We start from the raw sequence: 15,718 nt of genomic DNA, 5'->3' as shown, positions 1-15,718 counted from the left end.
AATACGTAACATTTACTACACAAAGTAGAATATACCCAAAAAGAATACAGAGAACCAATAAGAATTTAAATCATTTTTCCAAGTCTTCGAAGAATCAGCTCATTTTTGCTTTATCTTACTACCTTTGTTATCTTTCTAAGCTTAAGTTCAGTTTTGCACTATCACAAAGACTAGTTTATCCTGACAATACCCATATCTTTGGATGGCAAAAGAACATGTCTACTTAGTACTCTGATTTCTTCAAATCTATCTAATGTCAGGGATAAAAGTATAAGAGAGACACCCACTGCACGGCTATTAAAAAAGAAAAAAGATAGCAACAAGTATTGTAAGGATGTGAAAAAACTGGAACCTTCATATATTGCAGGTAGAAATATAAAATAGTCCAATTCTTTTAAGAAACAGCTTGGTAGCTCCTCAGAAAGTTAAACATAAACTTATTAAAATGACCCAACAATTCTACTGTTACGTATATGCCCAAAAGAAATGAACACATACATCCACAGAAAATTTTGTACACAAATATTTATAGCAGCACTACTCATAGTAGCCAAAGAATAGAAACAATACAAATTTCCAACAAACTGATGAATTAATAAATAAAATGTAATACAACCATACAATGGAATATCATTCAACCATAAAAAAAAAAAGAATGAAGTACTGATATATACTACAGCTTGAATGAACCCAGAATACATTCTGCTAAATGAAAGAAACCAGTCACAAAAAGCTACACATACTCTGATTCCATTTTCATAAAACATCCAAAATAGGCAAATCAACAGAGTGAGAGGAAAAAGGAAGGAGGACTGACTGCTAATTGGGACAGGAGTTTCCTTGAGAGAGGACAAAATGTTCTAATTAGATGTGGTGATGGTTGTACAATCCTGCAAAAAATACTCAAAAACACTGATTACTCACTTTATATAGGTGAACGCTAAAGTACATGAATTATTTCTCAGTAAAACTGTATTTCTAAAAAAGAACACAATATAATTCTTTACATTTACTACTGATGAAGTCAATATAATTTATTAAACTCTTCATTATCATTTTTTCTGATAAGACAAAATGAAAGCCTTTCATAATTTACCTGGTTGCTTATGGCAAAATCTAAGAAATCACCCTGATTTCTCCTCGACTCATCACCTCTAATTAATCACCAGGTTGTATCCATTCTATTCCTGAGTATCTATCTCTGTAATCAATTTTTCTTCATCCCACCTTCCTAGTTAAGGTGGCCTAGACCTGGGGTCAGCAAACTTCTTCTGGGAAGAGCCATATAGTTAAAATTTTAGGTGTTGAGGTAAAATTGAAGACATTATATTATATAGGTACTTACAAAATAAGAGAGAAAATTCTCACAAAAATTTTATTGAATAATTTCAGAATATATTAATAATAACAGAATATAATGTTTTTATAATATAAGTTTACTAATTCAAAAAAGGAACACTTTCTGGAGGAGACATTTGCTTAATTGGAGTTCAAAGTTAGTGCTCCCTATCATTAAAATAGAAGGCAAATTGTTAATCCTAATCTGCAGTTACATTTTATCTATTTCATCTTTGAAAATATTTTTCACAGATGAAAAGACTGAATCTTTAAGGTACAGAAATAATGAATGGATCTAGAGTACCTATGGAAGGACTAGTCTCTGATAAAGGTGTATCTGGTGACTGGCCAGAAAGATGTGAAGTAGAATGACTGAGTTCACCCCTTCTCAGTTGGGTCTGACTCTTTGAGATCCCATGGACTATACAGTCCATGGATTCTCCAGGCCAGAATGCCAGAGTGGGTAGCCTTTCCCTTCTCCAGGGGATCGTCCAGACCCAGGAATTGAACTGGGGTCTCTTTGCAGGCAGATTCTTTACCAAATGAGCTACCAGGGAAGCTCCCTTCTTAGAGGAACACCAAAATAACAACTGCTGAACAACCACTGAATAATAAAAACAAAAAGGCTGGAACCCACCAAAAGAGACACCTATATCCAAAGATGAAGAAGCCTCAACAAAAGAGGCACAACTGCAGCAAAATCGAATCCCATACCTGCTGTGTGGGCAACTCACAAACTGGAAAATAATTATACCACAGGAGTTCTACCACAGGACTGTAAGCCCTGAACTTCATGTCAGGCTTCCCAGCCTGAGGATCTGGTAACAGGAAGAGAAACCCCCAGAGAATCTAACTTTGAAGTCCAGTGGGATTTGATTGCAGAAATTCCACAGAACTGGGAAAAACAGAAATTTCACTCTGAGAAGGAGTACACAAGGACCTCTAGGTACCAGGACCCAGGGGAAAAAACAGTGACTTCATAAGAAACTGGGCTAGATCTACCTGCTATTACTGGAGGGTCTCTGGCAGAGACAGGGGGTAGGGCTGCGGCTCACTCTGGGAACAAAGACACTTGCAGCAGCAGTTTTAATGAACATGCATTGGTGTGAGTCCTCCTGGAGGCTACTATTTCCTCCCCACAACCTTCACCCCATTCAACAGCCTGAAGGCTCAAGTGCCAGGACACCTGAGGCCAAACGACCAACAAGACTGAAACACAGCCCCTCCCATCAGCAGACAGGTCACGTAAAGTCTTCCTGAGCATGGCCCTGACCACCAAAGGGACAAGACCCAGCACCACCCACCAGCTGACAGGAACTAGACCCTCCCACCAGGAAGCCTGCACAAGCCTCTTAGACAGCCTCATCCACCAGATGGCAGACAGCAGACACAAGAAGAACTACAATCCTGCAGCCTGCAGAACTGAAGCTATAATCACAGAATGTTAGACAAAATGAGACAACAGAGGAATATGTCCCAGATGAAGGAACAAGATAAAACCCCAGAAAGACTAAATGAAGTGGAGATACGCAATCCAGGGTTTAAAAAAAAAAATTTCAGATTAATGGTAGTGAAAATGACCCAAGATCTCAAAACAAATGGAGGCACAAATTAAGAAGATGAAAGAAACGTTTAACAAAGACACAGAAGAACTAACAAACAGAGATGAACAATACAATAACCAAAATGAAAAACACACTAGAGGAATCAACAGCAGAGTAACTGAGGCAGAAGAAAGGATAAGTGATCTGAGAATCAGAATGGTGGATATCACTGCCATGGAACAGAATAAAGAATGAAAGAAATGATGACACGCTAAGAGACCTCTAGGACAACTTTAAAAGCCTCAAACATTCACATCATGTAGTCCCAGAAGGAAAAGAAAGAAAGAAGGGACTTGAGAAAATATTTGAAGAGGTAACAGCTGAAAACTTCCCTAACATGGGAAAGGAAATAGTCACCCAATTCCAGGAAGGTCAGAAAGTTCCAGGTAGAATAAACCCAAGGAAGAACACACCAAAACAAATAGGAATCAAATTGACAAAAATTAAAAACAAAGAAAAAAATATTAAAATATTAAAAGCAACAAATACGAGGGAACTCTCATAAGGTTATCAGCTGATTTCTCAGTAGAAAGTCTGCAGGCAATAAGGGAGTGGCATGATATATTTAAAGTGATGAATGCAAAGAATCTACAACTAACAGTACTCCATCCGGCAAGGCTCTCAATTCAGATTTGATAGAGAAAGCAAAAGCTTTACCAACAAGAAAAAACTAAGAAAATTCAGCACCACCAGACCAGTTTTGCAACAAATGCCAAAGGAACTTCAAGCAGAAAAGAAAAGGTAATTACTGGAAACAAAATTATGAATGCAAAGGCATACCAGTAAATACAAAGTAAAGGTAGGAAATCACCTGCACACAAATGTGATATCAAAACCAATAATTATGAGAAGAGGAGAACACAAAGGCAGGATATTGGAAATAAGTTTGAATTAAAAGACCAGCAACTTAAAACAATCTTTTTTAATATACAGAATGCTATATCAAAACCTCATGGTCACCACAAACTAGTTGTGACCAACCTAGACACATATTAAAAAGCAGAGACATTCCTTTGCCAACAAAGGTTCATCTAGTCAAGGCTATGGTTTTTCCAGTAGTCATGTATGGATGTGAGAGTTGGACTGTGAAGAAAGCTGAGCACTGAAGAATTGCTGCTTTTGAACTGTGGGGTTGGAGAAGACTCTTGAGAGTTCCTTGGACTGCAAGGAGATCCAACCAGTCCATTCTAAAGGAAAAAAGTCCTGAATATTCATTGGAAGGACTGATGCTGAAGCTGATACGCCAATACTTTGGTCACCTGATGAGAAGAACTGACTCATTTGAGAAGACCCTGACTCTGGGAAAGATTGAAGGCTGGAGGAGAAGGAGATGACAGAGGATGAGATGGTTGAATGGTATCACCGACTCAATGGACGTGAGTTTGAGTAAACTCCAAGAGCTGGTGATGGACAGGGAGGCCTGGTGTGCTGCAGTCCATGCGGTCGCAAACAGTCAAGACATGACTGAGCAACTGAACTGAAATGAATATCAAAACCTCATGGTAACCACAAACTGAAAATCTACATATACAAAAATGAAAATGGAATCCAAATACAACACTAAATTTAGTCATCAAATCACAAGACAAGAGAACAAAACAGTTCAGTCACTCAGTCGTGTCCGACTCTTTGCGACTTCATGAACCACAGCACGCCAGGCCTCCCTGTCCATCACCAACTCCCAGAGTTCACCCAAACTCACGCCCATTGAGTCAGTGATGCCATCTAACCATCTCATCCGTTGTCATCCCCTTCTCCTCCTGCCTTCAATCTTTCCCAGCATCAGGGTCTTTTCAAATGAGTCAGTTGTTTGCATGAGGTAGCCAAAATATTGGAGTTGCAGCTTCAACATCAGTCCTTCCAATGAACGCCCAGGACTGATTTCCTTTAGGATGGACTGATTTCCTTTAGGATGGACTGGCTGGATCTCCTTGCAGTCCAAGGGACTCTCAAGATACTTCTGCAACACCACAGTTCAAAAGCATCAATTCTTTGGCGCTCAGCTTTCTTTATAGTCCAACTCTCACATCCATACATGACTACTGGAACAAAACAGGAAGGGAACAAAAAAGACCTACAAAGCAAATCCAAACCAATTAAGAAAATGGCAAGAGCAGCATATATACTGGTAATTACCTTAAACATTAAATGGCTTTAGTGCTCTAACCAAAAGAAATAGAGGTGAATGGATACAAAAACAAGATCCATATACATGATATCTACAAGAGACCCACTTCACATCTAGGGACACATACAGACTGAAAGTGAGGGGATGGAAAAAGGCACTCTGTGCAAATGTAAATTAAACGATAGCTGGAATAGCAATATTTTTCTCAGACTAAAGACACTTCAAAATAGACAAGAGCCAAAAGAAGGACACTACATAATGATCAAGGGATCATTCCAAGAAGAAGCTATAACAATTGTAAATAAATACTTACCCAATACAGAGCACCCCAATATATAAGGCAAATACTAACCATCATTAAAGGAGAAATCAACAGTAATGTAATTAATAGTGGGGGACTTAAAAATACTCCATTTATATCAATGGACAGATTATCTAGAAAGAAGATTAATACAGAAACACAGGCCTTAAATGACACATTAGACCAGACCACCTTCATTGACATTTACAGAGTATCCTTTCAAAACCAGCAGAATACACACTTTTCTCAAGAGGCCATGGAACATTCTCCAGGATTAATGACAGGCTGGGTCACAAAGTAAGCTTCAATAAATTTAAGAAAATTAAAATCATATCAAGCATCTTTTCTAACTACATTGCTATGAGATTAGGAATCAACTATAAGAAAAAAAACTGAAAAACACAAATACATGGAAGCTAAAGAATATGCTATTAAACAATCAATGGATCACTGAAGAAATCAGAAAGGACATAAAAATTACCTAGAGTCAAATGAAAATGAAAGCACAATGATCCAAAACCTAGGGACATGATAAACACAGTTCTGAGAAATTTATAGCAATACAATCTTACCTCAGGAAACAAGAAAAATCACAAATAAACAACCTAATTTTATGTCTAAAGCCAACAGAGAAAAAAAGAATAAACAAAACCCAAAGTTAGTAGAAGGAAAGAAAGAAAGATCAGAGCAGAAATATAAATGAACAAAATCAATAAAATCAATGAAACAAAAAGCTGATTCTTTAAAAAGATAAACAAAACTGATAAACCTTCAGCCAGACTTTTCAAGAAAAAAGAGCTTAAATCAACAAAATTAGAAATTATAAAGGAGAAATAACAATAGACACCAGAGAAATACAAAGGATCATAAAAGACTACTACGAACAACTATATGCCAATAAAGTAGACAACCTGGAAGAAATGGACAAATTCTTAGAAAGGCACAGTCTCCTAAGACTGAACCACAAAGAAATATAAACTTCCAATAAACAAAAGTCCAGGACCAGATGGCATCACAGATTAATTCTATCACTTAGAGAAGAGTTGACACTTATTCTTCCGAAACTATTCCCAAAAAAATGCAGAGAAATGAATACTCCCAAACTCATTCTATAAGGCCATCATCATACTGAAACCAAAATCAGACAAAGATATTACCAAAAAAAAATTTATAGGTCACTATCACTGATGAACATAGACACCAAAATCCTCAACAAAAAATACTAGCAATCTGAATCCAATAATATATTAAAAGGATCACACACCATGATCAATTGGGATTTATACCAGGGATGCAAGGATTTTTCAATATCTGCAAATCAATCAGTATGATACACCACATCAACAAATAGAATAAAAGCCATACAATCATCTCAGCAAATGCAGAAAAATCTTTAAACAAAATTCAACACCTATTTATGATAAAAACTCTCCAGAAGTGGGCAAAGAGGGAACATATCTCAACATAATAAAGGCCATATATGACAAGCCTGTAGTTAATATCATACTCAGTATTGAAAAGCTGAAAGCGTTACCTCTTAGATTTGGAACATGACAAGAATATCTGTATTCTCACCACTTTTATTCTACATAATTTTGGAAGTCCTAGCCATGACAAATCAGAGAAGAAAAAGAAATAAAAGGAATATAAATTGGAAAAGAGGTAAAACTGTCACTGTTTTAGATGACATACTATACACAGAAAATCCTAAAGATGCCACCAGAAAACTATCAATGAATTTGGCAATGGTACCCCACTCCAGTACTCTTTGCCTGGAAAATCCCATGGACAGAGGAGCCTGGTAGGCTTCAGTCCATGGGGTCGCTAAGAGTCAGACATGACTGAGAGACTTCACTTTCACTTTTCACTTTCATGCACTGGAGAAGGAAATGGCAACCCACTCCAGTGTTCTTGCCTGGAGAATCCCAGGGACGGGGGAGCCTGGTGGGCTGCCGTCTATGGGGTCATGCAGAGTCGGACACGACTGAAGCGACTCAGCAGCAGCAGGATGTAAAATACACATAAATCTTGCATTTCTATATACTAACAATGAAAGATCAGAAGGAGAAACTAAAGAAACAATCCCATTTATCATCATATCAAAAAGAAAAAATTACCAAGGATTAAGCCTACCCAAGGAGAGAAAAGACCTGTACTCTGAAACTATAAGACACTGATGAAAGAAATCAAAGATGACACAAACAGATGGGAAGATATACCATGTTCTTGAATTGGAATAATCAATATTGTCAAAATGATTACCCTACCCAAGGCAATCTACAGATTTAATGTAATCCCTATCAAATTACCAATGGCATTTTCTACAGAACTAGAACAAAAAAAATCTTAAAACTTGTATGGAGACACAAAAGACCCAGAATAGCCAAAGCAATGTTGAGAAAGAAAAACAGAGCTGGAGAAATCAGGCTTCCTGACATCAGACTGTGTACTACAAAGATACAGTCATCAAAATAGTATGGCACTGGCACAAAAACAGAAATACAGATTAACGGACCAAAATGTAAACCCCAGAAATAAACCCATGCAACTATGGTCAATTAATCTATGACAAAGGAGGCAAGACTATACAATGGAGGAAAGACAGTCTCTTCAACAAATGGTGCTCCAAAAACTGCACAGCTGCAAGTAAAAAAAATGAAATTGGAACATTCTTTAACACCATACACAAAAACTGATTAAAGACCTAAATGTATGACCTGATACTATAAAACAAGTTAAGAGGAAAACACAGGCAGAACACACTTTTACATAAATTGCAGCAACATCTTTTCTGAGCCATCTCCGAGAGTAATGGAAATTAAAAAATAAACAAATGTGACTTAAACTCAAAATCTTTTGCACAACAAAGGAAACCATAAACAAAATGAAAAGACAACTCAAAGAATGGGAGAAAATATTTGCAAATGATGCGATGGATAAGCATTAGTCTCCAAAATTTACAAACAGCTCATGCAGCTCAATTAAAAAAAAACAACAACCCAATCATAAGAAGACATATAGATGGCCAAGAGGCACAAGAAAAGATGATCAGCACTGCTAATTATTAGAGAAATGCAAATCAAAAACTACAATGAGGTATCATCTCACATCAGTTAGGATGGCCACCATCAAAAAATCTACAAACAATAAATGCTGGAGAAGGTGTAGAGAAAAGGGAACCTTCCTACACTATTGGTGGGAATATGAATTGGTACAGACACTATGAAGAACAGTATGGAGCTTCCTTAAAAAACTAAAAATAGACAAATTGAGAGAGCAGCATAGAAACATATACACTGCCATGTGTAAGACAGATGGCTAGTGGGAAGTTGCTGTAGAACACAGGGAGCACAACTTGGTGCTCTGTAATGACCTAGAGGCACAGATCTGGGGTGGGGTTGGGAGGGAAGCTCAAGAGGAAGGGTATGTATGTATATTTATGGTTGATTTACCTTGATGTATGACAGAAACCAACACAACATAGTAAAGCAATTATTCTCCAATTTAAAACAAAATTAAAAAAAACAAACAAAGAGAAACTAAAAACAGGGATACCATATGATCCAGCAATCCCAATCCTGGGACATATATCGAGAGAAAATGATAATTCTAGAAGATATATGCACCCAAATGTTCACTGCAGCACTATTTGCAATAGCAGACATGGAAGCCACCTAAATGTCCACTGACAAGTGAGTGGATAAACATGTGGTACATACATACAATGGAAAATTAGCCATTAAAAAGAACGAAATAATGCCATCTGCAGCAACGTAGATGAACCTGGGCATTTTCATACTAAGTGAAGAAAGTCAGACAGAGAATGACAAATATCATGTGATATTGCTTATATGTGAATTCTAAAAAAAAAAAAAAGATACAAATGAGCTTATTTACAAAACAGACTCACAGACTCAGAGAATGAACTTATGGTTATGGAGGGGCAGGGGGAGAAAGACAGATTGGGAGTTTCGGATTAACACGTACACAATACTATATTCAAATAGATAACCAACAGTATGTATCTGTATAAGGACCTACTCAATAGTCTGTAATAATCTAAATAGAAATTTAAAAAAGAATAGCTACACGTATATGTATAACTGAATCACCTTGCCATATACCTGAAACTGATACAACATTTTTAATCAACTATGTTCCAATATGAAATCAAATTTTTTTTAAAAAAGAAGAGATATCTGAAGATACAAGCAGATTTATAGATATGGTAGCAGAAAGTTGAAGAATATCTATTTAATACATCTCTGCCTCAAAAGGACAACATCCAAGTGTGAGAAAGGCAGAGAAAAAAGATGAGACAAAACAAATTGGGCACTGAATTTTGAGTAAAATAAATAAAACTTGGAATAGTCCCTATTGAATGGGAGACAGAGGTAACTAAAGAAATGTAGTAAGAATGTCAGACAGTATTGAAAGTCCAGTTGAGGCTGGTGAACATTAATTTATAGTTGTGCTATAAACTGCTTAGCTTTAAGACTTTGTTCCATCGGCGCTTAGTCCAAGCGTAAAGAGATGGTGGATGACTGAGTTCATGTAAAGTTGAACACACAACAATGCAAAAGAAGGACAATGGTACAAAGGAATATAAAGTATATGCCACAGGTAGACCAAGGAACATGAGTTAAATGGAGAGGAAAAAATGAAAACAGAAGGTAACTGACAGATTGGGAGAAAATGGATTAATATGTCAGAGAACCTAATGAATAGAAGAATGGTTGAAATGGGGATATTTCAGTGAGCAAGAAAGGTGAAAGTACAGAAAATATACTTGGTCTTCATTTTCACTAGAATCTAAGGGGATGAAACACATGTATTCTATATGCTGTTATAATCCTAGTACATATCAAAGAAATAGGTACAAATCAGGAATTCAGTATGTGTAGAAAGAATGAACTTTACTATGGAAAACATTAAGCATGAAAAACTATATAACAAGGTTATTTTTCTACAATATCAGAACACTGATACCAACTTAAATGTCCATTTAAGGAGAAGAGTTAAACTGGTATACTCAAGCTCTAAAATACCATATATTGACTTTTAAAGTAGAATAAAGCAAATTAAAAGATGATTGGGAGAATCATACACCCCTTCTGATAGGCTCTTATGCCAAATCACATTTAAGAGGACTTTATGTTAGTATTTCACTAAAAAGTCTGACTGTATGAAACTGCTAGGTTTCTACCAAACACATGCATGCACACATACTAATAGAATTTCCATGATTTTCAAGTAAAATACTTTATCAGCGCATCACCATATTTGTTCTGATTTGACTGTGCTTTTCATTTATTGCTATTTTAATATATCAGTAAAATTATCACTGTATTTTCCTTTTGTTAGATATTTTGCTTCTACATGACTTTTGCGCCATGTCAAATTTTACTGTTATTTTATTTTGATTACAATTATTATCACCCCCGCTGCCTATGAATCGAGACTATCAAAAATACTTCAAGGGAAAAAAGCTCTGGACTTTTTCTGCTTTTCTCACCCCAACAAGAAAGAGTGATGAAACTGAACAAGACCTAAGATACTCATTATGCAATAACAGAGACATTGTTTCTCTTTTGAGATTTCTTCCTTCTTTCTCTGTGAGACTGTGGTATCCTCCCATTAGAAAGCAACCTAAACCAGATAAGACCAAGAGGAATGGGGGACACTACAACCCCCAGTTCAGGTAAAAGGAATCCTCTTAGTTCCATGCCATTAGTTCTGCTTACCAAGGGCTGTATCACAATTAAAGCAGAAGCCTCAGCAAATAATAAAGTTTTATCAATACTCTGGGCTTCCCTGGTGGCTCAGACAATAATCTGTCTACAGTGCAGGAGACTTGGGTTTGATCCCTGGGTTAGGAAGACCTCCTAGAAGAAGAGAATGACTATGCACTCTAGTATTCTTGCCTGGGAAATCCCATGGACAGAGGAACCTGGTGGGCTTCATACAGTCCATAGCATTGCAAGGAGTCAGACATGACTGAGCAACTAACCCTTTCACTCTCTCATTGATACTTTGGTACTGACTTCTCTGTTTGTATTTTCACCAAGATTTCTAGAGACAGAAGAGAGGCAGTAGGGAGCACCTCAGATTCAAAATTAAAAGATCCTGAGTCCTATCAACCCTCACTTATTTAACAAATGCTTATTTGATGCATCCTATGTGCCAGAAATTATGACAAGCACTGGCAATATGATGGTAAACCTCACAGACATGGGCTCTGTCCTCATGGAGCTATGCAGTGTAGTGGGAGACAGAATTTAACAAATGGATTAAAAAAGCAGATAAAATATAGCCAATAGATATCTCACTAGAGACTACGGTAAGTGCAATAAGAAAAGACAGAGGGAGTTATAACCATCTTTTCCCCTATTCCTAACACCAATTTGTAACAGGATTAGGTTTCTTATACTACTAAAACAAAAGTTCTACAGGAAAACAGAAAAGACTCATGAATTCGAATTATGTAAACTTACAGCTTCTCTGCCAATGAGTGGGTAAAAGGGGGTACCAAAAAGTTTCCTTCCATTGATAAATGCTTTCATGATGAAATTGGTCACTATTGAAGAAAGAAGAAAAGCAATGAAGATCCAGACCTTAATGTGTAAGAGCTTTAAAAGCAGGTTATTTCTATATTTAAAACTTACTTTTTCTAGAAACTCCAGCACCAAGGTTATGATTCAAATCAAAAGGGTCTAGAAAAGAAATATTTTATTCTTTAATTAAGAAGCTCATTGTAACATAAATATACTTAGTAACCATAACTAGAGTCTAATACTAAGTAACACAGACCAAAGTCAGAAATTATTTTTTTATAATTACAGATTAAAGGATGGAAACTGATTTAAAAAAATACAAAAGGAAATATCTTCCAAATTCTAATGTGTTTCAGTTTCCCTCTCAATTTCATTAGCCAAATAAAATTCTAGCTTTTCAAAGTAAATTTGCTGTATGACTCAGAGAACTCAAATTCAGATTCTAAAACAACCCAGCGGGGTGGGAAGAGTGAGAGGTGGGAGCAAAGTTCAAGAGGGAGTGGACATATGTATACTTATGGCTAATTCATGTTGATGTATGGCAGAAACCAAAGCAACAATATAAAGCAATTATTGTTTAATTAAAAATAAATTTTTAAAATTCTGCCTTTGTCTTATTTTGCTTTGTTTTGTTCCTAAATTAATATCAGCTGAATGATTACCTTCAATGGCAATACATTTGGATGTCCACTGCTTCTCAAAAGTTGTCAACAGTTTTTTCTGCCGAATACTAATTACATATTCTTTGAAATCAAATTCTTCAGTATAGAAGCGAAGCAGTCCCAACCAAAGCTCTCCTAATGTTTCTGTGTTCTTTCCAAGTGAAGGTAAACGTTTTTTCTAAGGTAAGAAGAAAAAAAGGAGAGTGACATATCTATACTTATCCAAAATACAGATCCCAAATCCAAGTAAAATTATTAAATTATGCAAATCCTAACATGTATCCGTGAACATTCCACAACATAAAAACTAAGAAGAAATTACCAGTTCTTCTGTTTTATCAAAGAAAAAAGCATTCCATCCATCAACCATTCTCTGTGGAATCTGTTTTCCGTCAAAGATCTGCATTAAGAAAATCAATTTCATTATTAGATTTCAAGTCATCCAACTCAAAGCCTAAATACCTTCACATCATTTCAGAATTTACATATAAAGACATATTGAAATATTTATTCCAAAAGGAACATGTCAAGATGGTATAATTTGATGTCAAGTTATTAATGAAAATGAATAAAATGTATCTGAAAGACCAAAGCTGGGAAAGGGTATCTTGAGAGCACGACTCTCCAAATGATACATTTGATGTTATCTATTTGGTCTATCAAAACACATCCAGCCCAAGTTTAATTAAGTAAAACTAAAGAAAAAATAAGTGAAAATGGCATTTTCATCAAAGGATCAGAGATGCAGAAATCCGTAAGAGATAATACTCATTGACTGTAAACCTTAAGGAAATCAAAGAAGCTGTTGTGGGGAACAGCTCTAGTATCTTTAATCAGTTATGTGTATCAGATGAGGCTGAAAGGGGCCTGGACACTGATTCTCTTTTAAATAGAATATTAGATAGCTTTTCTTGACATTTTGATAAATATTGTGAAATCTTCATGATTAATTATGAATAGTAATTTCCTGTCCTAAGGAAAGGGGGGAAGACAATGCTAGTCTACTAAAAGAATTTCATAAGATGATTGTACAGGTACAACTGACCTCTATAAGCAATTGTGAGACTTATTTCTTATAGGAACTTTAAGAAAGAGATGCAATGAAGTAAAAAGCTGGGATACGTGTACAGTCAGCAGATCTCATTTCTAGTCTTAGTCCTGCCAAGTAATAATTCTGGACAAGACAATTATCCTTCCAAATCCTCAGTTTTCCCAATGGGAAAAAAAGATTAAATTAATTAGGTCAGTTGTTTTCAAATTTTATTTTTCTTTCAAACTGTTAGAACCCTTTCCTAAAATGGATTCTTCTTGGAAGTTCAACAGTAAAACAGAGGTACTCTGATAAAAGCCTGAGTGGAGAAAATCACAGCCTATCTTTTCCTTCCTCCACTCATCACACACACTTTAAGGAGCTTGTAGAGCTTGTCAGGGCTTCCCTGGTGGCTCAGACGGTAAAGAATCCACCTGCAATGCGGAAGACCTGGGTTAGATCCCTGGGTTGGGAAGATTCCCTGGAGGAGGGCACGGCAACCCACTCCAGTATTCTTGCCTGGAGAATCCCCATGGACGGAGGAGCCTGGTGAGCTATTGTTCATGTGGTTGCAAAGAGTCGGGCATGACTGAGCAGTCTGACTAAGCACAGAACTTATCAAAATATACTTTAAAACCACTAGATACGGTGGTCCCCATGGCTCCTTCCATTTTAAATGAGACAGTTAATTATAAAATTAACTGCATGTCTGTCCCTCTAGTTTCACTCTTAGGTTTAAGCTCCTTGTGGGCAAGGACTATAACTGACATCTAGAGCCAAAATTCCTACTACATCAAAGCCTGCCATATAGAGAATACTTAATACATATCTGTTGAATGAATATATTTCCTCTGTAAGCATGTTTACAAAAAGATCAGGTTTCCAGGGACCTAAACTAATACCTGGCCTTTTAGTATTCACATTTAATTTAAACAAACACAGTTACCAAGAATCATCTAGCATAAATTCCAACATTCCATAAATCAAAAAACAGAAAGTCCAGCAATTACAGGTATTAACATCTAAAATAAGAGACATGGGATCCTACACTCAAGGAAGGAAAAAGAAGGTTTTAAAGAGGCCAAAGTATAACATTTTGCCTTCATAGATTAAGGTGCTATTATACAAGCTGCCTCTTTAGACCTTGATTATTTCAACAGATTCTTACTTTTGAGAAATAACCAACATCCAAACCCAATCATGTTGGCTAGTAACACAGTAAACTGAACCTGAGGGCTCTGGAGAGCCTTTAATCAGTGATTTGCCACCTGTTTTAATGAACTATCATGTTTCATAGTGCCTAACTTTTCACTGTTTCAGCCCTTAGAAGTACTAATATTGTCCTCTCTTTCTCTTAAACACACACACACATACATACAAAACACATCTACGTTCTCTTTCTTGTCTTAAAAATTTATCATTTATTTGGCTACATAGGGTCTTAGTTGCGGCATGTGGGATCTTTAGTTTTGGCACGCAAACACCTCGTTCCAGCATAGGGTCTAGTTCCCCTCCCAGGGATAAAACCTGGGCCCCCTGCATTGGGAGCGTGGAGTCTTTTCCACTAGATCAGGAAAGAAGGCCCCACTTTCTTTGTTTCTTTTTCTTTCTCTCAACGCCAATCATCCTCTACTCAAGCACTCAAGTCTTCCTTCTAAAACCTCACCAAATAAGTCTTTCTTATTTTGTATTATGATATTCTAATATCTACTGGAATAGTTAAACTATAATTGTTTAGTTGTGGTAAAATATACATAAAGCTTATCATCTTTAAGCATTTGTAAGAGTACAGTTCAGTGGCATTAAGTACATTCACATCACTGTGCAACCATCACCATTATCCATCCACAGAATTTTTCTCATCTTACACAAATGAAACTCTGAACCTATTAAACAATAGTTTCCCATGCCTCTCTCCAGCCCTGGCAACCATCATTCTACTTTCTGTCTCCATGTATCTGACTACCCTAGGTACCTCCTATAAGTGGAATCATATAGTATTTGTCCTTTTGTGACTGGTTCATTTCACTTAGCATAATGTCCTCATGATTCATCCATCCAATTTCAATTTTTAAGCTGACAGAAGCTAAGAAAACATAGT

General features: G+C 36.4%; 1 protein-coding gene across 1 annotated transcript in view; it reads right to left on the bottom strand.

The window, feature by feature from the left end:
* The window catches only part of TUT4 (terminal uridylyl transferase 4), a 100,564-nt gene that overhangs the window by 10,707 nt on the left and 74,139 nt on the right, over positions 1-15,718 (bottom strand). Inside the window, exons 20-23 of the mRNA XM_052637043.1 lie at positions 12,910-12,987; positions 12,588-12,765; positions 12,037-12,084; positions 11,866-11,948 (exon numbers count right to left, since the gene is read on the bottom strand). Of these exons, the coding sequence (XP_052493003.1) occupies positions 11,866-11,948; positions 12,037-12,084; positions 12,588-12,765; positions 12,910-12,987 (387 nt within the window). The remainder of the gene's footprint in view (positions 1-11,865; positions 11,949-12,036; positions 12,085-12,587; positions 12,766-12,909; positions 12,988-15,718) is intronic.

The sequence above is a fragment of the Budorcas taxicolor genome, chromosome 3, assembly GCF_023091745.1.
Source record: "Budorcas taxicolor isolate Tak-1 chromosome 3, Takin1.1, whole genome shotgun sequence".
NCBI classification, from domain to species: domain Eukaryota; kingdom Metazoa; phylum Chordata; class Mammalia; order Artiodactyla; family Bovidae; genus Budorcas; species Budorcas taxicolor.
The sequence above is the reverse complement of the archived record's forward strand: the minus strand, read 5'-3'. Positions and strand labels throughout refer to the sequence as shown.